Raw genomic sequence first — 27,254 nt, 5'->3', positions numbered from 1 at the left:
AAGAATAAAAGACATATAAAATACAAGTATAAGAAAATAAAAGCAAAGAATAAACGTGATAAAAACAGCATTAAATGTGTTAAAACAGGTTCAGGTTAAACCTGACAATTAGTTGAGTTTTAGTTTAAGACACCAGCTTGATACAGTGAGCCGTTTAGAATAAAAATCACCAAGCACGTTGCCAAATATTCAAATGTAAAGCATAGGGAGGGAGAGCAGCTTGATTTATGTGCAATGCTTCATGGGAGTGGACAGTCACTGCTCAGCTGTTTTGTCACGATTTCCATTTCCATAGCTGAAGCGAGTTCCTCTCTGATTTAATTTTTTGGACAATTAACTCACTATTAAAAGTCTCTGAATGTCGCTGCAGAAGTGAACCAACGTCATCTGTTCTCAAATGCTGCAGGATCTTTTCCCTTCACCAACTTCACTTTATTTTGTCAGTTTTGTCTTTGAATCAGGAGGCGTTGATGTTCGTGCTGTGTCTTAGTTTGGACATAAAGGAATTTAACCCCCAGATTACATCTACATCAAGCTTTATTTAGATTGTATTGCATGTCTGACTTCATATGGGTTGGCTAGTGTAATAATACTCATAATAACTTGAGTGTAATGTTGGCGAGCTAGATAAATTGATGTGTGTTTAGTTTTAGGACTTCACCTGAAGCATTTTTCAGCTTTTCAGATTTACACTGGAACTCCTGTAATGGCTTAGTTAGAAGTCTGCAGAACAAGCCGTCCTATATATTGTATTATTTAGCTACTGTTTAGCAAGGGCATATCTGTTTTTCCCTGAAGAAAAAAACACTGCAGAACGATAAATCTATCATAAATAAATGGAAAAGCAGGCTGTACTTATCTGTTCGCGACATGCGTGTAAAGGCTTGTTTTATGGTGTGTGAGTGTATGTGAGTGTGCATGATCAGAAGGAGATTGCACTGTATCACTCCTCAGCTCATTTAGTTAGCCATATATCACTAGCTAATATATATATCCAGCCATTTCCAGCCTGGTCTTAGCTGGTCAGGCTGGGAGATGACCAGCTAAAACCAGTTTGACCAGCTTAGCCAGGCTGGGAGTCCAGCCAAAACCAGCTATATCCAGCTTAAATTAGGCTGGTCAAGCTGGTTATAGCTGGATTTGGCTGGTCATTTTCCAGCCTGACCAGATAAGACCAGGCTGGAAATAGCTGGAAACCAGCCTGGAAATGGCCAAAACCCCTCTAAAACCAGCCTGGTCAACCAGCTAAAACCAGCCAACCAGCCTAGGCTGGTTTAAGCTGGATTTTTCAGCAGGGGTAGCTATTATTGTTGCATGTTACATGCTAACCCTGCTGAAAAATCCAGCTTAAACCAGCCTAAGCTGGTTGGCTGATCTTAACTGGTTGACCAGCCTGGGTTTAGAGGGGTTTTGGCCATTTCCAGGCTGGTTTCCAGGGGTTTAAGCTGGACATAGCTGGTTTTGGCTGGACTCCCAGCCTGGCTAGCCTGGTCACGCTGGTTTTAGCTGGTCATCTCTCAGCATGACCAGCTAAGACCTGGCTGGAAATGGCTGGAAACTTGCCTTAAAATGGCCAAAACCCCTCTAAAACCAGGCTGGTCCACCAGCTAAAACCAGCCAACCAGACTAGGCTGGTTTAAGCTGGATTTTATTATTTTTTTGTAGGGAACAACTTGCAAATTCATTCTCGCCGTGCGCTAATCATGATTAAACGTGTTAGCAACATGGAGTTTAAACAATATTGCAGCATAGTAACATGCTAAAACATTTTAATTATGTTATGTCATGGTAATTTATTTATTGCTGGAAGGATGGTAAACTGTAAAACTTTAGCTGTTGTTTTTGTATGTCACATGCTAACAACTTGCTAATTCATTCTCACCATGCGCTAATCATGATTAAACGTGTTAGCAACATGTTTAGACATTATTGGAGCATAGTAAACATTGAGTTTCTTTCCTTCTATCTACGTCTATTTTAAACAAGTCGAAAGGCGTTCTGAAGCTGGCAAAGTTTGTCTCTGCAAACTTTTCTGCCGTTTAATGTCTTAAAAAGTCCCACACTGCAGTTTTTGTTTGATTTCCGCTTAATAATCAGTTGGAAAAATGGAGGGAAGAGATGGCATTAAGCAGAAGTCTACATTTACTCTCTGTCTCCCTGCAGTTTTGGAGATGGCAGTTGTGATTTTTTCTATTCGTCTGGGTTTGCTTGAGTTAGTGTTGTTGCGTGTCATGTTTTCCACTGTTTTGTAGATGTCATCTCCGCATGTTAGTTGTAAATGGAGTATGGTTGTGATGTTTTCATGTCGTATTTCTGCGTGCCGTTCGCCGTGACAGCTTACGTGTCTGTCAGTTGTCACATTTGCTGAGCTCCAGTGACCTGTAGAGACACACAGCTCACAGCCATTTCTCTTTCTTTTTTTTTTTGAGAGAGAGAGGCGGTTTTAGTTCACCCGCTTCACAAAGAAAGCCTAGAAACCTGTGACAGCTCCAAATTGGGAAATTTCAGTTTTTAGCCTCAGAAATTTTCAAGCTGTTATATGTTTTTTTAAATGTTAGCTAGTCTTTTTTTTATTTTTTTATTTTTTATTTTTTTTTAAACAAAAGGGGGTGATAATCCTGCAGAAAAATCCAGCTTAAACCAGCCTAGGGTGGTTGGCTGGTTTTAGCTGGTCGACCAGCCTGGTTTTAGAGGGGTTTTGGCCATTCTTAGCTGGTCAGGCTGGGAGATGACGTTTGGGGTTAGGGGTGGGGTTAGGTGCCACGCCTCCTTTTTAAAGTCGTACCATTTCGTACGACTGAACTCGTTTGAATTAGCCACTAAACTGGCAAAACGTAAAATACTTACGTTTTCTCGTGAGATCAGGCTGTCATGGCTGATTATTGCTGTCTAACCAGTTCTCGAACTCTGAGCCAAGAACAGTTTGTAATCATGTTGCAACATACCAGGCTCACATGTAAATATAACTAGAACCACCATACCTGACTGTCTGTTCTTTGAACCGTTCAGCATGATAGTTGAAAAGAGGCTCGTATATCCCCCTTTTGAGCAGTTCAATTAAAACCAACAGTACCTGGACACTCTAGATTGCAGGCTGAAAGCACAATGTGATGGATTACTGACCTTTAAATGTGGTTTGAGGTCTCACAAACATCCTGGCCTCTATTTACATCTGTATTTAGCAGTGACGTGTTAATCCAGGCGTAAACGCAGCCTGTGTGCACAATATCTGCATCCCCCCATGAATCAGAGACAGATGCAGTACAGAGAAAAACAAAGAGCGGTGCAGACAGCAGGAATGGCGAACACACACACTGACGAGACAGTAGACGGCATCACACTGACCACACACTCTTTCTCTCAACAGCCTTGGTCCAGCACAGGATTTCTCTCAGAAATACAGTTTGAGTTTTCAGGTATGAGTTGGTTTAAGGAAGGAATACGTTTATAGACAGGTTTAGTGTTTTTGTGTATATGTATATTTACATCCCTATGGAATTCGGTAGGTTAGTCTTAATCATTTTGTTAATATAAATCCCATATAACTATAATATTCTGACTTTGCTATTTTGCTTTGTTATTTGATTAAAAATACTCTCATGTCAATACAATTCTCTGCAGGCAAAGATATACACTCACCGGCCACTTTATTAGGTACACCTGTCCAACTGCTTGTTAACTCAAATTTCTAATCAATGCATTTAGTCATGTAGACATGGTCAAGACGATCAGCTGCAGTTCAAACCATGCATCAGAATGGGGAAGAAAGGTGATTTAAGTGACTTTGAACATGGTGTGGTTGATGGTGCCAGACGGGCTGGTCTGAGTATTTCAGAAACTGCTGATCTACTGGGATTTTCATGCACAATTATCCCTAGGGTTTACAGAGAATGGTCTGAAAAAGAGGAGATATCCAGTGAGCCGCAGTTCTGTGGGCGCAAATGCCTTGTTGATGCCAGAGGAGAATGGCCAGACTGGTTCCAGCTGATATAAAGGCAACAGTAACTCAAATAAGCACTCGTTACAACCGAGGTCTGCAGAAGAGCATCTCTGAACGCACAACACGTCCAACCATGAGGCAGATTGGCTAGCAGCAGAAGACCACACCGGGTGCTGCTCCTGTCAGCTAAGAACAGGAAGCTGAGGCTACAATTCACACAGGTTCACCAAAATTTGACAACAGAAGACTGGAAAAAACATTGTCTTGTCTGATGAGTCTCCATTTCTGCTGCAACATTTGTATAGTAGGGTCAGAACTTGGCATCAACAACATGAAAGCATGGATCCATCCTGCCTTATATCAACGGTTTAGGCTGGTGGTGGTGGTGTAATGGTGTGGGGGATATTTTATTTGCACACTTTTGGCCCATTAGTACCAATTAAGCATTGTGTCAACACAGTATTGTTGCTGACCATGTCCATCACTTTATGAGCACAGTGTCTCCATCTTCTGATGGCTACTTCCAGCAAGATAACGCACCATGTCATAAAGTGCCAATCGTCCCAGACTGGTTTCTTGAACATGACAATGAGTTCACGGTACTCAAATGGCCTCAACAGTCACCAGTTCTCAATCCAATAGAGCACCGTTTGGATGTGGTGGAACGGGAGATTTCGACAAATCTGCAGCGACTGCATGATGCTATCATGTCAATATGGAGCAGATCTCTGAGAAATGTTTCCAGTGCCTTGTTGAATCTATGCCACGAAGGATTTAGGCAGTTCTCAAGGCAAAGGGGGTCCAACCTGGAGTAAGGTGTACCTAATAAAGTGGCCAGCTAATGTAAGTCTTAAGTAGTTGCTAGGGTAGTTAGTTGTACAAGACACTAAAGTTCATCAAGACAAACTTTGAGGCTGGTATGAGAAAACCTGTTGGAAGCAGTTTGTTTAGTCTGAAACAGTAGAAAAAGTATGATAGATAGATAGATAGATAGATAGATAGATAGATAGATAGATAGATAGATAGATAGATAGATAGATAGATAGATAGATAGATAGATAGATAGATAGATAGATAGATAGATAGATAGATAATGGATGGATGGATGGATGGATGGATGGATGGATGGATGGATGGATGGATGGATGGATGGATGGATGGATGGAAGGATGGAAGGATAGATAGATAGATAGATAGATAGATAGATAGATAGATAGATAGATAGATAGATAGATAGATAGATAGATAGATACTTCTTAGCATGAGTTAGCTTGTTTTAGTTTGAAGTTCGCATGAATTAGCATATTAACCTTTATTAGTAATGATCTGCTTTTTGCCAGACAAATTAAGTATAATTATACAAATACAATCATATATTTAGGATTAAAAAAGGAGTCCCAAGAACAGAAATGTCTGGTCATCATCCACTTTACTTTTACTTTACTCTCGTGCCACCAAGGCAATGACTGACACATTTGTATCTCAAAGAGCCCTGTTATCACCAGCACTGTGTAGATGAAACTGTATACAACATGCGGTCACTGTGTAGCATCCACAATCTAGAACTCTTGGTATTAGTGACACCGGTGGACATTCAGCGAACTGCAGCCACCAAATAATTTCTATGCAAGTAACGAACATATTTAAGATAATTTATATACTCACAGTAAAGGTATTTTCCTGAAGTAAACAGAAGTATTGCAGTATTAATGGCCATCAAGATCATTGCCCATGCTGCTCAGAATTTGTATTTTAGACTTGCATGTTTTAGTATATTTAGACCCAGTAGCCAGGTTTATGTATGAAACCACCTCACTAACAGAGATGAGATTTATATAAAGTTTAAGTAAGGTTTGCAGACTGTATTTAAATAAATAAAACCTTTACCAATGCCTGAGGATTTACACAAATGAACAAAGCTACGGTTAAGAAAAAGGTCTCTCCAGTATTGTCTATTAAACCCTGTGCGTTATCATTAAACGTGCACACGTTTTGACATTTCACATCCGAATGAGATCAAAAAACCTTTGGTATTCAGAAATTCATTTTGACAGAGCACAACATATGTGAAATTGTGATGCTTTTACTGCTCTTTTGCCATTTTCTGTAGATGAGAGATGTGGGTGTGAGAGAACGTTCCAGAATTCATAACGAAATATCAGACGCCAGTTTAGCAGCGGGTCTGTGGTGTCTTACACATTCTCTGCTGAAGCATCTGCTCACAAACAGCAGCCGCTTCGGATTTGGCAGATCCAGTTTCCCTGGAGGAGAATCCCAGCAAAATTCTCCCTACTGACAAATGATCTCCTGCAGAGAGAGAGAGAAACACATTTTAAAATCACACTATATTTTCTTCAAAAATCAATACATTATTTTCAACCCAACACAACATATTTTTTATACTCCACATGTCTTCAAACTTGTCCAACTCGTTCAGTAACAAATAAAAATTAAAATCATGCCTTATTCTTGCTCTGATAAGCCCTTTAAAAATCAGTTCAACTTTATGATTGGTCTCATACAAAATCTTGTGCCTCCTACTCATGTATATGGCCATTTTTGCTTGTCCTAATACAAAATTTACCAGACGCCCTTTTCCTTTTTCTTTCTTTCCATATTTAAAACCAAACACAAACACAGTTTTTGTAAACATCTCATCAACGGAAAGGAAAATAACCTTCAATAAATTGAATAAAGACCCCCGTCTTTCACAATGCATAAAACAATGAAAAATTGTCTCTCTTTCATCACAAAAAAGGACATTTGTCAGGCACAGTTGGATTCAGTATTGAAATAAAAGCATTGACTGCAATAATACCCTTTAACACCCTCCACTGAAGATCTCCAACATTTTTAGTCAATGGTGGTTTGTAAACTGAACTCCAAACAGGCATAACATCACTATCAACATGTAAATGTTCTCTCCATGGTGTATCAACACATTGTAATTTTGCTTTGTTTATCACTTTTACACAAATCTTATACAGAATCTTGCCTCCCATTGAATCAAAAATAATGTCTCTTGAAGTCTTTAAACTCTCCATTCCTGAAGGATTTTGTTGTAGGACCAAACTTGGAAACGAATCCATTATATTTGGCACTGTTCGTAATGATAAAAAGTTCCAGTCTTCTTGACTCAGTGTCTCTCTTAGGTTTTTGAGCAATAAATGAACTTTTCTTGTTGATCTTATATTCAGTCTTTGAGCGACTGCATCAGCGAGAGAGAGAGAGAGAGAGAGAGAGAGAGAGAGAATAAGAGGAGCTGCTCACATTCACCTGTGTGTGTGTGTGTGAGTGTGTGCATGCGTCCATGTTAGAATGTGTGTGCACGTGTGTTTTTGTGACATTTCACGTCAACAATGTGTATAATTACATTGGCATGACACAAGTAATACAATGACATGGTGAATTATAAGGACATTGCTCATGACAAAGGCTTATAAATCACACAGATTGTGTGTTTTTCTAGAAAAGTGCTCACAATTTCCTGTAAGCGGTGTGGGATTATTGTGGAGGACTGTGGTAGGGCTACAGAAAATAAAATTTGTGCATATAAAAATAACGGAAACCTATGGAATGTCCCCACAATTCACAAAAAACAACTGTGTGTGCATGTGTGTGTTCTAGATTATCTGTAACGAATGTGATTGTAACCACGGGGAGATGACACACACAACAGAAGGTAGGATCCAAATGCTGGTTTTAATCGTTGTCAGGTAAGCAATGGTCAACAGGTATGAACAGATATATTCAGGCAGGCCAGAATCATAATCAGTACACAGGCGAGAGGTCAAAAAGACAGGCAGGGCGAACAAGAGTACAAAGCTAAGTCGAAAAACACAGGAAAACAAGACAGGATTAACACGTTGCAATGTCATCTAAACAGTGAACAAGACTGAATGGGTGAATGTGTGGCTTAAATAGTGTGTGTTGATCAGTCTTTGAAAGTCCTCAGGTGTGCGAATGTGATCAAGCTAGATGAGTGAGCAGGCGTGAGTGTCTGGGAGAAGTGCATGTACGCATATGTAGTCCAGAAGAAGGCGAATTTGTAGTCCTGTGTGTGTGTGAGTGTTTACCAGCGACATCTGGTGGTTAGATCTCGCTGGTGATCTTGACAGTGACGCTGACAACGGAGGTGGGGATCCAAATGCAGGGTTTTATTAACAGGATGGCCAGGCAAGCAATGGTATACGAGGTATACGGGCAATCCAGAGTCGTTGTCAAAATAACAGGCAGATAGTCTCAAGGCAGGCAGCAAACAACCTAAAACAAGCAAACAAGGCAAGGGTCATAAACACGGCAAAGCATTGTGTTTGGTCTGTTTGGCGGTTGTCAGGAGAACAGTACTTGCCTGACTGCAAAGTACCAAGTGTAAAATTTTGTGGAGGGGGATTATGTTAGGGGTGTATTATTCAGGCATTGGTCTTGATCTCTTAGATCCAATGAAAATATTTCTTAATGCAAATATCGTCATGCATTTTGGACAGTTTTATGCTTTGTACTTGTAGGAAAAGTTTAAGGATGAGGATTCCTCTTTAATATATCACAACAAAACAAGTTCATAAAGACATGCATAAGAAGTCTGGTACACTCAAAAAATGTTTGCTTGTGCTCGTTCAAACTACTTATTTAAAATGAGCTGAAACAACACAATTCTTGAGATTTCATTGGGACAATCATTTTTTTATATTCAATCCACATAAATGGGTTAAAAGTGTTAACTTAATCATTTTGTGTTGGAACAACATAAATGAACCGTGTGGAGTGCTGCATTTTTTACAGTGTATGGGGGAAAATAGACTGGCCTGCACAGAGTCCTGAGCCGAATCCAATTGAATACCTCTGGGATAAGTTACAGCAGAGATTGTGAGCCAGAACTTTTTTTTTTTTCCCAACATCAGTACCTGACCCCACTAAGACATTTTTAAAGGTTCACAAAACCCTGGAGTACTACTATTTTAACAGATTTGTGTGTGTTGAGCATCAGTTAAGACAATGCTAGCACCTGTTAGCTGTAATTGAAAAAAACTGGATAATTTGGAGTTTTTGTCAGCTAATTTCAGCTTCTGGGTTTAAAATGATTTTTGGGGCGGGATCGGTGACGTAGCATAGATTTGCAAAGGCAAAGATGACACGTCGGTTTCTCATTATTATTCATAGCGGAGTTTTCTTATCCTATGAGAAGAGCCGGCTTCTTAATTATTCATGACTGCACATGCTTTCCGAATGCAAGACAGACCTACATTGATGATTGGGTGAGGCGCATCCACACACAAACGGCACACAGTATTTAGGTGTTCATAAAGGGTTGTATGTGTTTGTTTCCATGATCCACTGGGTTTGTTGAATGTTTTCCCCGCGATGCTGTCAAGGCTAATACAGCAAAGCTGTGTGTGTGCTGCAAGCATTTTTGTCAGGAGAGCAGTATGAGAATTGGAGAATGGCGGACGCTGTCTTTTATCAGGAGTTCGCTCACATTTAGACACATTGCCTTGCCTTTTTGTTCGCCTAAATCCTCCAGATTACCAACAGGGCTAATGGTTAAAATAGACAGGGCAAGAGACTGCACTGAGTCTGCATTCAGACCCGGGGATTGAGGGAAAAGTCCTCATTTATAATGTTTATATAAACATGATTATCTTTACCAATTGTGGTCATGTGTATATGAAATAACAAATGTAGCAGGGCATTAAATTCCCGTTTATTTCTTTGTATTTCAACTTTGTAAACTATAAAATCATGGGTCTCGTTTTGTGAGCTGACAACAGTTGTTCGCTCCCCTCTTTCTCTTCTGCTCTGCTGGCCACGCCCACTCCTGCTTTCTGCTCGCGGAGCTCCAGGCCCATTATCATGCATCTTTTGAACGAATTCTGAGGTAGACGTGACCGAAAGTGGGGGGTTTCATGACCCTTTAAAAGCACAATGGAAGCTTATTAAATTGCATAATGTAAAATCTTTTTATTCAAACCTATTTCAATAAAAGTGTTATGAAAGTGTATCTTTTTGAGTACACTAAACTGCATGCCATCCTACAAAAAGAATAATCAAGGACATTCCTAATGCACAAAATGTAAATGAAATCCAAAGAGCCGCTCAAATATCTGTTTTGCATAACAGTTGGCAGGAATCCTACTGTTTAAATGAAAAATCTGAAAGCCTGAACTATTCCAGCAATGTTGAGGAGAGCCTTCACATTTTCACCTGAACCTCTCTCCACGTTTTCCAGTTTGTCAAAGCTTGTTGTTTTTCTTTGCAGCTCACTTGGTGTGCCTCCAGGAAGAGGGAGCTGTCCTCTGATTGGCCCGCTGCCTTTTGACCTCATCTATACAGACTACCACGGCCTGCAGCAGATGAAGCAGCACATGGGCCTTTCCTTCAGACAGCACAGGTCAGTTTGAGCCCTTCTCCTAAAATGCAGATGCTTTTCTTTTCTCAACCTTTGGCTTTCATCCGCTTAGACATTATACTGAGTGACATATAGGCAAGGCAAGTTTATTTTCTGTTTATAGCACATTTCAGACGCAATGGCAATATAAAGTGCTTTCAAAGCTAATTTAAACGGGCTGGTCAGACTTTATCAAGTCACCATCAGAGATTGCTTTGATGAACTTTTAATGTACTTGTTTGTTTACTTGTTTATTTAATAGCATTGTTTGCACAATGAATTAATCAACATCCCTCAAAAATGCAAATCTATGCAAATGACCCAAAAGCTAGTTTTCATGGGTTGTTCCTTTGCTAAATAATACAACCGTAATATAGAACTATTATATGCTTCAAACTTTGTGGGAAAGGTTTGGGGATGATGATTCCTCTTGAACAAGACCGGTGCACAAAACAAGCTTCATAAAGACATGAATGAGGAGTTAGGTGTGGAAGTACTGGTCTGGCCTGACCAAAATCCTGAACTCAACCCGAATAAATATCTTTAGGATAATTTAGAGCAGGGATTCTCAACCGGTGGGCCTCAGCGATACTGCGATTCAAGCTTGAAATTAACTTAAATATTATACTTAAAATATTTGATTTCATGCTAAATATGTCATAATAAAATGATAGTAATGGCATATCCCATCTGTGATTGAACAGGCTAATTCGGACTACGCTCTTAGTTGTATAAAGCAAACAGTCACGCAAATGTTAAGGTAACAATGATTAGAGTTAAAATAATCATCTCGTACTGTGTGGCACAAGTCCACTGACTCACAAACTATGTGCGCTCTCTTTGTGTGAACACTTAAAAATACCCTTATAGTCAGGGCCGGAGCAAGCTGAATTGGCACTCTAGGTAAACGATGATCACACTGCCGTCAACCCGAAAGTGAAAACGAAAGTGACTGGTTCGCGGCTGCCTAGGTCGCCTCTATGGACACGCCGGCCCTGCTCATAGTTGTCCAAATGAATGCCCTGCGAGTGTTTTTTTAACAGACACCCACCCGTCCAGGAGGATCTAGCGAGACTCGGTGGTGTTCCAATAATGTCCAGCTACAAATCAAACCGCCTTCTTATCAATGTGTTTCAACAGATTTAGAGTGTTTTTACTGTATTTTGCATTTTGGGTTAGGTTGTTTATTTTCATGGATATAAATCGATAGATGAATAGAAGTCTGTCTAATTCAAAGAAGCAGCAGTTTTTTTGCCATCTTAGTCCTGTCAGGTTCTTTTACTGAATAAAGGGCCCAAATTCTCTTATTTTAATGATGTGAAGAATTCAGGAGCTTTGAATGTTTTGCTAATAAATTAAGCTTTAAAATAAGTCTTTTAACTGACAATCAGTTTGGGCCTTCAAAAAATGTTTGGAGAAAAGGTGGGTCTCGGAGTGAGAAAGGTTGAGAACCCCTGATTTAGAGCATTGATTGTGAGCCAGAACTTCTTGTCTATCAGTGCCTGACCTCACTGATGTTCTTCTACATACGATGACTTTTCTAATTACCTTTAAGCTGAATACTAGTATCTTGAAAATATCTAGTAAAATCTTATGTACTGTCATCACGGCAAAGATAAAATAAATCAGTTAACGTGCATTTACACAGGGCTTTAGCGTCAATGCTTGACCGAGGCCGTGTCTGAAGTTGACATGATTTTCATAGCAGCGTCAGCCAATAAAATTCATCCGCATTTGGCTACTGTCTGAGCTGGGGTATTTGCATAAAGCAATCTGATTGGCTTTCCATTGTCGTTTAATAAAAAAAAGGTATCTTTGGTTGAGCTTTTAGTAACAACTTACACTGAAACGAATACAAACTAAACTAAAACTAAGAAATGTCAAGATATAAATAAAAACTAACAAATACTAGTAAATCTATCTCTAAAAACTAAATAAAACTAATTGAATTAGAGTACAAAAAGTCCAAACAAGCTAAATGGAAAATCCAAAACTATTTTAACCTTGATATAGACTCACTTTATAGTCTTATAGACTACAGCCACTACAAACCAATAAATGCTGCATTTCCCTGTCATTACCAGTAGTTATTATTAAGTATGATTACTAAATAGGATGAGGATTATGTTTGGGGTTAGTACAGGTAGTTTTTGTGACTACTTTAGTGCACTAAATATGTATAATAAAGACAGTTCAAAAGTGTTCTCTTAGTGATGGGTCGTTCATGAAAGATTCGTTCATTTTGAACGAATCTTCAATATGACTCAGGAACTACGAGTCCTCTCAGGGAGTGATTCATTCATACGCGCGTGCCCACATTTTGTGCAGGTGGTATCATTCATTTCAAGTCTTTTGAGTCGTTCATCGCGGAAAGGCAGAAGCCAATCATATGCGTTTAGAGCCGGAAAAAGAATTGAACCGATCATCTCTTAAGTACTCTATCTGGTTTGAGTCATTCGTTCCTCACGGGCCAATCATACGCGTTTAGAGCCGGAAAAAGAATTGAATTGAAAAGTGAACTAATTATCATGGCTCCTATCGACTGTGTACATTGGTTAAGATTATATGTGACTGTCAGTGTAACGTGAACGAAACCACTGACATTTGAAGACATGAAGAGGTGAGCTGAGCAAAGAGACAACAACACCTTCATAGACAAAAGAGCAGGCGAACATTGAATTATTATTTTCTCCTTCTTATAGTTTTCTATTTATGACTTATTTGTCTTGGGATCAACCTTTTGGGCTAGTTGTAGATGTGTTCGGAAGCAATTCATAACATTTTAATAATATTTTGGCAAATTGAACAAAATGAACGAAATGACTTGAAAAAAGATTCGTTCATCTCGATGAACGAGACTCAAAGATCCGAGTCAGTAAAATGATCCGAACTTCCCATCACTATTCTCCGTGTGTCACGACTGTCAGTGACCACCTGAGGGCGCTGTAGTTCAATGGACACTGAGTGGAACTACATTTCCATACATTCTTTCGCGCACACACCCGGTCTGTCATCTACACTGATTTCAACCACAGCTGTCTCCAATCTCTGTTGATTACCTGGACTATATATTCAACGATTCCACCTCTGTTTGTTACTGCGTCGTTTGTCTATCTTGTCATCAGTATCTAGTAATGATATGAGTTTCTGTATGAGTTTGTTGTTACCTTATGCCGAGTTCAGACTGCATGATTTTCAAAGTAGTCGTGTCACAGATGTTTTCACACTGCATGACTATCTGGGCTTGCGTTTCGTCGCTGCTTTGTTTACACTGCAAGATGGATTGGTGACAGGGACTTTCACATTGCATGACTTTACTATAGGAAGAATCACAGACAAGTTTGTCCAAACTACGTCTCACAGCCAAAAACACGTAGTATGGCTTTTGTTATTAACTACATAATGAGAAAGAAGCCTTTAATGGGGTAGAACATGTACATGTTTGCTCACCTGGGTTTAAAGGGAATTAGCTATTTCACCTCAACGTTGATAATAAACTAATTTCTTTCTGTATGAAACGTCAAACAGACACGGGTGCTCCTGAGTCCTGTCAAACCTCCACTAGTTTTTCCTCCATTTCGTGGGTCCAAATAAACCGAAAAAGAGCGCTTTTAACTTCTCCCCCAGCCTCCCGCTGGCCTGCAGCAGGTATACACACATAAGCACACACAAGTAAATGCTGCTCTCTCATTGGCTGTAGGCGATCGCTGATGTTATTTTCAGTCAAAACTCAATTCACACGGCATGATTTGAATCGCCGACAGCTCCAGATATTTAGCACGCCAAATATCTCACAGGCATCGGCGACTCATCGGCGATTCTCTCAGATCGTGTCTTTGATAGTTCATACTGTGTGATTGTCACTCACGTGCACGAGCAGAGATTTGCCTGTGATTTCAGGCATTTGTCGGCGATTTCTCAAAACCTGTCGGCGAGTCAAAATTGGGGCTAAAATCACGCAGTCTGAACTAGGCAGTAGTCTTGTTCCTGATCCTGTTTCTGTCATAGTTTCTTGTTTTTGCTGTTCATTTGTGACTTTGTTATTTTTGAACACCGGACACCTTGTTTTTCTGTTTGCTGCACGATTGTAAATAAACCTGCACTTGGATCCGCACCTTTTTGTTCCTGTTTTGATCACGCTAAGGTGACACCGTGATTATCCTGTGCTCGCCGAGCTTTACAGCAGCAAAGTGAATAGAATCCCTTTGTCTGCTCTGTGATATTTTTTATAATTAATATTCTGGCTCATACTGTATCTTTATTGACTTGGCCATGCCAGTAATCTCTCACCGTGAGTCCTCTCTGACTTTCTGCACTGTTGCATGAAGAGCTGCTCTCCAGTTCAGTAATGAATAGAGATGCATAAAAGACTGATGATTATAGCATAATACTCCAGAAATTTATCCCATAAATAATGCATCATATTTGTCTCATCGCTCACCAAGACTGCCGCATGCATAATGCATTCAATTTAGTGGGGGATCAATTAGAGGCTATTCCACATTTGTCAGCTGTAAAATACAGTAAGGCTCCGTATTTCACTCGGGGAGAAAATAAGACCGATGTGTAATGATTTAGATGGCTTCCTAGGCGTCAAGAAGAAGGAGGCGGAGAACAGACGAACGCTCAAAGAACTTTCAAATACGAATAAATGCAAAACAAACAGGCGGTGGCGATCCCTCATGGAACGCTACCGCCAAACTGAAAGCAAAACCAAACAATGTGTTCCAGGCCTGGGGCCTGTTTCAGAAAGCAGGTTAAGTTAAAACTCAGAGTAGTTTAACCCTGAAATGAGAGAAACTCTGGGTTTTCCGTTTCAAAATGGCAGGTTTGTTAAACTCGAGAAATCAGGGTAAGTCAAGCCTGTTTCTGAAAGAGAGTTAACTTTAACTCAGAGTCAGTTACTGTGGTAACTTACTCTGTGAATCTAACCTGGTCCAGAGCAGGTTTTATTCTCTAAACTCTGAGCTTCTGTCGGTCTCCTCCCCTTTTTAAAGATAAAGCGGTATTTCTCGCATTAGTCTTACATTTCCACACACCTATTTTAGAGCTCATTTTGGAGATGTGCATAAAAAAGATTGATGGAAACGTCATGATTCACATAACTTTTGAAAATACGCATAATATAACATGTGCATAACTGAGTAGGTTAAACTTTTATTTGATAAGATGCACATAAACTACGAAGTGCACTTAACAAATTACAGTATGTGCATTAAAAAATGGTTTGTTAGAGATGATGATGAAAATGTGTGTGAAAGGACAAACCAGCAGACTGAGCACACTGCAGAACATCTTAAATGTTGTTTTAGTCAGTCTAAAATGCCTTTACTGTTTCAGTATTAGTGTATATTATTAATTACCTCCGAGCGTCTGGAGCGTGTCAAGATCTCCGCGTCTGCTTCAAACGCCCCCACGTGTTCATTGTGTGTCAATTGTCTTCTGAGGCGCAAGTACATTAATTAAATAAATAAAAAATCATTGACGCAGCTTCTTCTACCGCAGTAAATTCTGTTTTTACTGTTGATATTTGGCGCAAGTTAATCAGGAAGTGACGATTGTGTTCTCTTCGACTCTTTGGATAAAAACGCTGCTTTATTTTATTCCAGTGTGGCACAAATTTATGTAATTTTGATGGAAACAATGCTATTGCCTACATTTTTGTCACACACAGAACAAAGTCACGCACGAGGCTTGTCCTTTTTTTTCATAAATAATTAGCTTAACCTTTGTCATGTACTGTTAGAGATTAATGGGATTATTATTCTGTCTAAAAATAATTTTATTACTGCTTACCTTCTTAATGTTATATCAACCTCTATCACTTGATCAATAAAAAGGCAGACACATAACAAGTGCACTGTTAAATCTATTAAAACTGATAAAAGTGTATAAACGTTTAGAAAAAAAGTATAAACGTCACACATTACATCACTTATTTTATTATACTTAAATGTTTAAATACTTAAAATTAAAAATTACGCATTAACTTGGGCAGCTGTTTTCCCACGCTGTCTCTGTTTCACTGATGGCTGCTTCTTATTAAATATATACGCTCATATTTGCTATAACTTTGTTTAAAGAGTTCAAGTTTAAACTCTGAGTTGTTTAAACCTCCTTACTGAAACAGGCCCCTGGTCCATCATTTGTAGTCACTTCTCCTTTTATACTTCCGTGACTTTCCTATGGGACTCGAGACAAGTGTAGTGGACAAGAGATGCTTGCTTACAACTTTCCTTGTTGTACAATATACTTTGAAACTATGTATAACGTTTTCAGCATCAGAATACACTGTGCAGCACAATCCAAAATAAGCACTGATCGAACAAATAGTATGAAGACGATTAATAAACGCATTCAACACAAACAATACAAAACATTGTACACATTTGGACGAAGCAGTGGCGCAGTAGGCAGTGCTGTCGCCTCACAGCAAGAAGGTCGCTGGTTCGAGTCTCGGCTCAGTTGGCGTTTCTGTGTGGAGTTTGCATGTTCTCCCTGCGTTGGCGTGGGTTTCCTCCGGGTGCTCCGGTTTCCCCCACAGTCCAAAGACATGCGGCACAGGTGAATTGGGTAGGCTAAATTGTCCTTAGTGTGTGAATGTGTGTGTGCATGTTTCCCAGAGATGGGTTGCGGCTGGAAGGGCATCCGTTGCGTAAAAAAAAAAAAAAAAAGTTGCTGGATAAGTTGGCGGTTCATTCCGCTGTGGCGACCCCGAATTAATAAAGGGACTAAGCCGAAAGGGAAATGAAATGTACACATTTAAACTAAGGGTGTCAAACTCAGTTCCTAAAGGGCCACTGTTCTGCACAGTTTAGTTCCAACCCTGCTCTGAAGCACTTACCTTTAGGCTTCAAACAAAGCCTGAAGAACTCGATCAGGTGTGTTTAATTAGGGAAATGCACTGTGCAGAGCTTGGGCCCTCCATGAACTGAGTTCGACACCCCTGAGTTACCAGGACGTAACTGATGAACAGAACATTGAAGGAACCAGTTAACTATGACATCTAGTCAAGTAATCACATTTAAAACTGAAGGGTCTATATTATTGTACATATATAGGTACATAAAAGTTATATATTTATACATAGAGTGCACATATGGGCATTTTAAGTTCAAAAGGATACATTTTAAAAAGTCCCAAGTGACAGTTTTTGTAACCTTACTATATAGGGAAAAAGGATAAGAAACTAAGGACGTTAACACTGACATTCACTCCAACTAAGTTTCCCAAAACCATCGTTAGCCGATGTTTAGAAGTTCCATCTTTACAAACATAGTTGATCTGCCCTTTTCCCAAATCCATCACTCCAACAAATGTTCGCAAACTGCGTTGCAAACTTGATCTCTTGCAACTACAGCTCTGGAGCTGTAGTTTGAAACATAGTTCCTGGCTGTGTTCTATTCCCACTTATCCCCCCTATGCCCTATTTATTTAGAACCTTCTACTATTAAAAATAAAAAAGCATTAAGTTCATCTCTCTTAGGTGTAATTTACTTTCAAACTTTTTTTGCAGTTTAGTTTTAGCGATCTTCATGTTTACAATTGTGCTCCCTTCGCAGTGCACTTTGAAAGCGTTGATGTCATTTTGAACACAGCCTCAAGCGAAAGCTATAGGTGACCTATTATTTATGTCACGTCTCCAAAGCTTGTGAAAACAAAAAGTATACGTTAATTATTTTAATTTATAGTAGGTTATTTATTAAGTATCTGTACTGTACTGTATATGACATGGACTTTAGAACTTTTCAAAAAAAAATAAAAATAAGTAAACAATACCCTAATAATAATAATAATAATAATAATAATAATAATAATAATAATAATAATAATAATAATAATAATAACAACAACAACAACAACAATAACAACAATAACAACAACAACCACAACAACAACAATAATAATAATAACAACAACAACAATAACAACAATAACAACAACAACCACAACAACAACAATAATAATAATAATAATAACAACAACAACAACAATAACAACAATAACAACAACAACCACAACAACAACAATAATAATAATAATAATAATAATAATAATAATAATAACAATAATAATAATAATAATAACAACAACAACAACAATAACAACAATGACAACCATAATAATAATAATAATAATAATAATAATAATAATAACAACAATAACTACAACAACAACCACAACAACAACAATAATAATAATAATAATAATAATAATAATAATAATAATAATAATAATAATAATAATAATAATAATAATCATTGATATTATTATTAAATTAGAATTTTTTTTCATTTCTAATATAATAATAAAAGCAATAATAATTATCATCATCATCATCCTCATCATGATCATCATCAGTATTCATATGATTTATATATGATGTTAGAATAGGTGTTAGCTTTTGTAAGTGATTTCTTTTAGAATAGGACATGTCATGTTCTCAATAATATTAGTAAAGGAAACAGGCTCTAAATGTGACATTTACTTAAATTTTAGTTAATATAGAAAACGAGTTCATGTTTTAACCAAATCGATTATAGGATTTTATTTTAAATGCGTGTGCGTGTAAAACAATATCATTTGCACAAATGATGGGGTTCTTCTGAAAAAGTAGTTCCTTCGCCTTATTTAAAGCATCATTATGGGCGTTTTACGTTATAACTAACATGGTTTAGGCCAGGGGTTCCCAAACTTTTTAGCTTGCGACCCCCAAAATAACAATGCTAGTGACTCGCGACCCCCAATAACCTCTGAGGTGGCTATATATACAGAAACCTTGCATGCAATAGCGCACACACACCAATAGACCCAAGTTTATTCTTAGTTTATTCTTTTTTAATGTATATCAGAGCTGTAAATGTGCCAGAAAGTTTAACCTGATGTTATAAAATCAATCTGCTGCATCTGACGCCATTGGTATGTCTTTAAAATTATGTAATTACCCCAGGGGTCGCAATCCAATAGAACTAGTAACTTTAAGCTACTGTAGTAACTATATAGTATATATTAACTATAAACAACAATTTTTCTCTTCAGTAGTTTATTGATAAAATATGGTCATTTTTATGGTTTAATATAAATAAATAGATTTTTGGAAATCACCAGGCGACCCCCCTTTATTGTCCTGCGACCCATTTTGAAAACCACTGGTTTAGGCGATGGATCTGCGACAGAGAAACTATGCGTTTTGGAAAACACTCGTCACTACGATGTTCTTTTCCCAACCAATGCATCGTACCATGATAGTTCAGCCGTGAGTTACGTTGTTGTTTGGAAAACGCACCCCAGAATGTTACAGCAGACAAATATGAACATTTTAAGTATTCATAAGTGTAAAAGCTCCTGCTTTGAATGACTTCAGATCTTTATATACCACATTATTAGTGTCTCTCAGGAAATAACTACATTTTCATACGACATCACTAGTCGCTAACAGCACATCACCAGCATCTAGGACTGCGTTAGTATCTCACTTTAGCTAGAATGGATTGAAAGTTTTAAATGACTCTCATTCCATGCGCAAAGCTATCATCTGACCTCAGAGGACTTGGAAATGAAAAGCACCACAGCTGTATTCAATTTGACTCCAGAGTTACTAGTTAAATCAATTACCACTATTGTGCTGTTCAGTTTAATCTCATCAGCTCCCGGTTACCGTTCGCATTCATTTCATGGAAGGTACACAGCAGTGCGAACATTTTGCAAAGCACCTCTCGGTGTTGCACGGAAGAAACAAAAGCACGCGGGTTTAAGAATGAGGCAATTTCCTTTTATAGGGAAACTAATACTGCGGTGTGGAAGCTTGTGTGCTAATGTGTATAATCACATTTACTAGACGCTCAGCGCTCTTTGTTCTGGGGAATGGAGTGTGTCAGCATTTTGGCTGATCTGTGTTTCGCTGCCAGATTGCAAGTAAAAGCAAAAAAAATACACTTTTGTTTTTTTGTGTGTGTGTGTAGGTGCCACATCCGTGTGATCGACACCTTCGGCACAGAGCCAGCGTACAATAATGAGGAATATGCCACTCTGCACGGCTACAGGACCAACTGGGGCTACTGGAACCTCAACTGCAAACAGTACATGACCATGTTCCGTGAGTCCACGAGCACTTCACTGATTGATCCATGCAGGAATGAACACAGACAAGAAAGCAGGCTTTTGATAACTTAAAGTAGCCACTTTTTATATTAGTAATTCAGTCAAAGAAAGCGAATTAAATCTATATTAGTGGGTTGAGGGGCGCAGTAGGTAGTGCCGTCGCCTCACAGCAAGAAGGTCGCTGGGTCGCTGGTTTGAACCTTGGCTCAGTTGGCGTTTCTGTGTGGAGTTTGCATATTCTCCCTGCCTTTGCGTGGGTTTCCTCCGGGTGCTCCGGTTTCCCCCACAGTCCAAAGACATGCGGTACAGGTGAATTGGGTAGGCTAAATTGTCCGTAGTGTATGAGTTTGTGTGTGGATGTTTCCCAGAGATGGGTTGCCGCTGCATAAAAAAAAATTGCTGGATTAGTTGCTGGTTCATTCCGCTGTGGCGACCCCGGATTAATAAAGGGACTAAGCCGACAATAAATGAAATGAGCTGGAACCCGATTATTTTTGACAATTAACACCTTGTAAATTACAATTTTGAACATTAAGTTGGATAAAGTACATCCAGGAGATTGTTATCACAGATATCTGACAGATTTATTGGCGGAGTACTATTTTTTTTATGCAAAAACAACCAATTACATGGCTACAAAACAAACAAAATTACATAAACAACCTTGTTGTTATCATTATTTTTTTATTAAACGTAAAGCTGACAGAAACGGAAACAGCTGATGGAGTATACACTAACCTGCAAATTATTCAGTCACAATATAGCGTTAAAGAAACAAAAAAAAAGCTGACAGAAACAGAACTGGCTTAAGAAAGCATACACTAACCTATGTCTCACAGTCAGAGTGCATGGCTTGACAGATAAGCAGATACATATGGATATGTATCAACGAATATGTATTTGAAGGTATTTACTAACCGTCAAGGTAGGTCAAAGTTCCTGGATAAGCCTGTGTTATTTCAGCCTGATCTCACGAGAAAACGTAAGTATTTTACGTTTTGCCAGTTTAGTGGCTAATTCGTACGAATTCGTACGAGTTCAGTCGTACGAAATGGTACGATTTTAAAAAGGAGGCGTGGCACCTGACCCCACCCCTAACCCCAACCGTCATTGGGGGATAAGCAAATCGTACTAAATTGTACGAATTAGATCGTACGAATTCATACGAATTAGCCACTAAATGAAAAAGTTACGAATTGCCGTGAGATTGTGTTGGTTATTTAGTGGTTGTTATATGGGAATACCATACCTTGGAATGTCACAACTGACCAGTCAGAATCAAGTATTCAGCCTGTATAAGTATAAGACAGCCTGTAATAAAGCATGCTAACCTATTTATGATACGTCTAATAAAAGATAACCTCATGTGGCCTCTTCAAAGATTTCTTATTAGCGGTTTGTAACTTCTTCAAAAGGATGAGCATCTCGACTGCATTTATCAGGGTGAATTACAAAGGAGTTTGACTGTTTCTCAGCACAGAATACAAGAGCAGTGTGTGGTGTGTAGCAGCTGCTATAGGCACTGAGCATCTGTAAGCAGGAGAAGAGCAGCAGATGTTCTCGGAGCTGGAGAGAGTGTTGAGCATATGCAAAAATCTGCATGCAGACAGTCTGAGGCGCTGCTCCTCATTTTCGATATATTAAGACAACACAGCGTTGGCCAACATTCAGAACTTTATAATTTGCTGCCTTTCAGTTTATGATTGTGGGTTTGAATTGATTTGGCCAGATTCCACACAGCGTGATGAGCTGGAATGTGTGTCTGAATGGTAAAAACACATTGTTGAGTACATGTCTCTACTATGCAGAAGGCGTTTTTCTGAAATTATTAAATCTTTTAGTTTTTATCTAAACTGTTTTTTTATTTAAGTGCTGTCACAATAATTTACATCTGTCAAAAATAGTTTTAATAAATAAATTTTAATAAATAACATTGTTTATATTTCTTTTCAGATCAAAAGTTAATTATTATGAGAAATTAACAACATAAGCTCATTCTGAAAACGTAGTCCCGTGGACATTTCTAGAGACGGCGAAATACGTCCCGGGAGGTATGTATGGCTGCATTTCATTTTTTTAAGTGAACAGACAAAAGACAAAAACAATCCAAAAAATAACGCGAACGAGTTCATAACAGGGTGATAACGTGGTGAAATCCGAAAACGTGGTAAAATTAAAATAAAAACAGGCGAGGGGTTTTCTTTTTCTAGATGGCTTTTCTAAATTGTTGCTCGGGTTTAGGGAAGTGAGCGGGCGAGTCAATCTGTAAAACTGGTTGGGTTCAAGAAAGGAGGAGGGCGGGTCAGCCGATTGGCCGGTCACGCAGTCAATCATTCGGTCAGTCAGACAGCGGCCTCTGGTGGGTTGATGCGAGAACAGCGCGGGCGCGAACGGCACTCGCGAGAGACGTTCGAGATACGAAAAAGCGCACATAGCTGCCTCTCGCGGATTTGCGAAAACAAAAACTGCACAAATACGTACCTCCTGGGACGTATTTTGCGGTCTCCAGAAACGTCCGCTGGGCTACGTTTTCAGAATGAGCCTGGGTTGGAAATTAAGTATTTTTTAGTATGGAAAATTTTTTTTTATTTAAGCTACTAAAATAATACTAAACATTAAAGACAAATATACTATGCTTTTTTCTTCTCTTTTCCATTGAAACTTTTTGACAAAATATTTCCGGCATGTTTCTGTTTCAAAAAAGTGCAAAATAAAATAATTGAAAATAATAAATAATAGGACACAAGCCTGAGCTGAACAACCCGAATCTCCTGAATCTCCGATCTCTTAGGCAGTGTTGCATCAAGAATCATCATTCATCTGAAAGTGATATCACCACATGGACTACTTTGACAAACCTTTGTCAAGTGCCACAATTTGTAGGTACATCCACAAATGCCAGTTAAAACTCTACTGTGCCAAAAGGAAGCCCTACGTTAACAGTGTCCAGAAGCACTGTCGACTTCTCTGGGCTAGAAACGTGTATTGTGGGCAGATGAATCAGTATTTCAGGTATATTTGGGAAGAAATGTACATTGTGTGCTCTGGACCAAAGAAGAAAAGGACCACCCTGCTGTTTCCAGCAACAAGTTCAAAACCCAGGGTGTGTCTTTGTGGTTGTGTCAGTGCCTTTGGAAAGGCACTTCTGTGAAGGCACCATTAATGCTGCCTTCTTTTTGAGGGACACCCATGCATATTTCAACAAAACAATGCAAAACTACATTCTGCACACATTACAAAGCCCTGGCTGCAGAGGAAGAGGATACAGGTACTTGACTGGCCTGCCTGCAGTCCTGACCTGTCTCCAATAGAGAATGTGTGGCGCATTTTGAAGTTCAAAACGCGACAATGAAGATCCCGTGCTGTTGCCCAACTCAAGACTTGTTTGCAGGAATAATGGGAAAAAATTACACCTGAAACACTTCAGTCCCTAAGCATTGTTTAAGTGTTGTGAAAAGGAATGGCAACATTACAAAGTTATAATTTTTTTTTTTTTTATATATGTTTATTAACTGACAGTTAAACAGCGGAGCAAGCATCTTTTAAAGATTCTAACAACACTTTAAATCTGTAGTGTCTGCTTGTTTCTGGCTCTATATGGGCGGAGTAATACACAAAGGGTAAAGAGGCTGTATGGATGCTGATATTACTTAAATATATTATGGCTATCAGCCAATCAGATTCGAGAACCAGACAGAGCTGTTGTATATATATATATATATATATATATATATATATATATATATATATATATATATATATATATATATATACACACACACATATACATACATATATATATATATATATATATATATATATATATATATATATATATATATATATATATATATATATATATATATATATTCAGACACTGCTGTTCATGACTGTTTACTTCCATTATGTGATAATAAATAGGATTCTGTTTTTTTTTTCAATCTGCAAGCTTTACATTTAATTAAAGAGTTGTAGATGTGCAATAAACAGGATAATGTACACCCAGCTGGTTGTTTTCACAGAATTAAGCCATTTAGTGTTATAAAAATGCTCCTCTTCTTATCGGCCTCCTGATAAGCCTGTCAGGCTTTATTCTGCAAGAACAAGCAGCTAAATGTACCTTATACCTCATTATAATAATTATTATTATTTGTTTTTAATTATAAAAACTTGTTTCCCCCACAGCACACACTCCTGACAACTCCTTCATGGGTTTTGTGACCGAGGAACTAAACCAGACTGAACGATTCAACATAAAGAGAAACAAAGTCAACAACATGGCTGTGGTTTACGGCAAAGAGGCCAGCATGTGGAAGGTAAGATGGCGTGCATCTATTAATAGCCAATTAAAGTGAAGGTTTGTACCAGAAATGGCAGATTTAGCAGAATTCTGACACGTTTCTGCTGTGTGTAGTGTAGAGTAAGCCTTGCTCAGCATTTGATAAACACTGTGCTGTACCGTCGCTGCTGTAGACTTGCCTGTGTAACTGTCGGAACATACAGAGATTGATTGCCTGGCTCCTATCATGGCTTGTTGGGCACACTGATTGTGCTAAAGTGGCGTTTGGATGTGCTGACAGCAAAATAACATCAGGCTGCTTGAACACGCTTCAAAGCCGGATGAAAGCAAACATTCGACTGCATCAGGAGAGACAGGCTGCGAAGACCGCCAGAGGAAACTGCGCCCGCAAACATATATAAATAAATAAGTCAAAACTTGACAAGTAGCAGACTTTAATCAGAAAGCGTGTTCCAACCGCAGGCGTTTGGGAGCAGAGATTGGTTTTGATGAGAGTAAAATACACCGCAGAAGAGGTTTTATTTTTTTTTAGGGAATGCAGTCTTTGTGTTTAACCTGAATGTTGTTTAAAAAATGGTTGGCTTTTAGTAGCTCTTTACCATAGAAATATAGTTGCCAGTTTAGGGTGCTGACCCACCAAAGACTATCACTGTCGCTAATTTGAGTCCTGGCTTGGCCAGTTGGCATTTCTGGGTTCAGTTTGAATGTTTTCCTAGTGCTTGCGTGGGTTTCCTAGGGGTGCTCCGGTTTAACCCCCAGTGCAAAGACATGCGGTATAGGTGATCCATTTTCCATTACTGGGTTGTGGTTGGAAGGGGATCGGCTGCGTAAAACATATGCTGATTTATTCCTCTGTGGTGACCCCTGATAAATAAGGGACTAAGCATAGGAAAATGAATGAATGAATGAATGAATGAATGAATGAATGAATGAATAATGATAATCAAACAGATTGCAACAGTAAAATATAGTCAATAACATAGCACAGTACATTAAGCTCAAAAAATAAATATTGTAAAAATGATTGTGGGCAAAATAAGACCATGCATACAGTAGATTAGTAGGTAATTGACACCTTGTTAACGGCTGTAATAGCACATGAACATAATAGCAAATCTGGGGGTCTCAAAAGTGTGTGGGCCCTCAGAATTGTCCTAAATTTCGCCCTCTAGCAGCGCACCTGGGCTCAGGTAAAGTGGTCTAGTGTGAGCGGATGGCTCGTCATAAAGAATAAGAGGTTTGAGTTGCACTTATAACCCACAGCCTTTTTTACATTGTTCCCGCTAGAGGTGTGAACCTATACTGGTCTCACGGTTCGGTTCGGTTACGGTTATCATGCCATCGATTCGGTTCAATTCGATATCTCGGTGCATCACGGTGCATTGACGATGCTTTCCATATATAGTGTTATATTTTAGGGGGGAGGCTATAACAAGCTGTCTGTATAAACACACAGACACACAGCAACACACTGTCTCTCATTCAAACACATTCACAAACATAGACAGCAACAAACAAACACACACACACGCGCACACACACACACAAACAAACACACTTAAGCCCTTGCAACAGGGAGAGCTCGCGCTGAGCGGAGCAGAAAAACAAAAAAAAATAAAATAAAAAATAAGCACTTTTCCGACGGTCCCTTACAGAGAGTTCCTCTCAGCGCGAGCTTTGCCGGCTAAAGTAAACGCAGACTGAGAGGGCTTAAACGGAGCAGTGCTCGTAATGTCGAGCGAAAAAAAGAAAGACAGCTGTGAAACATAACCAGATTTGTCTTTCTGTAGGAAACACACTTTAGATCTTTTTAGGGTAAGAGGTTTTTTGAGTTATTGCCGTCTATAACTGAAAGTGTGTCAGGAAAATCTAAAACAAAACCAACTGAACCGCGCTCATTTCTGGTGCCCCTCTGGATATACAGCACCCTTAGCATTTGCCTAGGGTGCCTATGCCACGGGCCGGCCCTGAGTTGGCTGAGTGTTGTAAATAACGGCGCTCACCTCCCTCGCGACAGAGCGCATAGGAGATAAATGACGTCACTACATAATAACCGGTTATGGTTATTGCTGAATCGATACCGAATTGTCCGTGTCTGCATCGCGGTGCACCGAAGAAACAATTAATTTTGACACCCCTAGTTCCCGCCATTTCAAATGCTGTATGTTTCTTGAAAGCAAAAGTTATTGGGTCGTTCTGCATTGTGTGTTTGTTTGACAGGTTGCCATTTAAAAGTGATTTGTGCAGTTGAGCCCCTAAACGCTGACAGTTCCCTGCAGCCCGTCGTGCCTGAAGTAGAACTGTACGCTCAGAGATTTGGAAACACAATCATCTCCCATTCTCCTCCTTTTCTCCAGTTCTAATTAATTTTTGGTCTCTTGTCGACCGTCTTGGATCACTTGCAGCTCCGTCTCAGAGCGTGACAATCATCTCATCAATTTATGGATGAGCAGGGTTCCCACGCTCATGCAAAACCTGTAAGCGCCATAGTAAGGGCAAATCCCATTTCTACACCTTAAGTTTTCACT

The 27,254-nt window shown here is 39.0% G+C and overlaps 1 protein-coding gene across 1 annotated transcript in view; it reads left to right on the top strand.

The window, feature by feature from the left end:
• The window catches only part of mgat5b (alpha-1,6-mannosylglycoprotein 6-beta-N-acetylglucosaminyltransferase B), a 224,252-nt gene that overhangs the window by 163,601 nt on the left and 33,397 nt on the right, over positions 1 to 27,254 (top strand). The window contains exons 9-11 of the mRNA XM_073945164.1: positions 10,197 to 10,328; positions 20,288 to 20,421; positions 24,612 to 24,742. Coding sequence (XP_073801265.1) covers positions 10,197 to 10,328; positions 20,288 to 20,421; positions 24,612 to 24,742 — 397 coding nt within the window. The remainder of the gene's footprint in view (positions 1 to 10,196; positions 10,329 to 20,287; positions 20,422 to 24,611; positions 24,743 to 27,254) is intronic.

The sequence above is a fragment of the Danio rerio genome, chromosome 3 (assembly GCF_049306965.1).
Source record: "Danio rerio strain Tuebingen ecotype United States chromosome 3, GRCz12tu, whole genome shotgun sequence".
Classification (NCBI taxonomy): Eukaryota; Metazoa; Chordata; class Actinopteri; order Cypriniformes; family Danionidae; genus Danio; species Danio rerio.
Note: the sequence above shows the minus strand (reverse complement) of the source record. Positions and strands in the feature narration are given on the sequence as shown.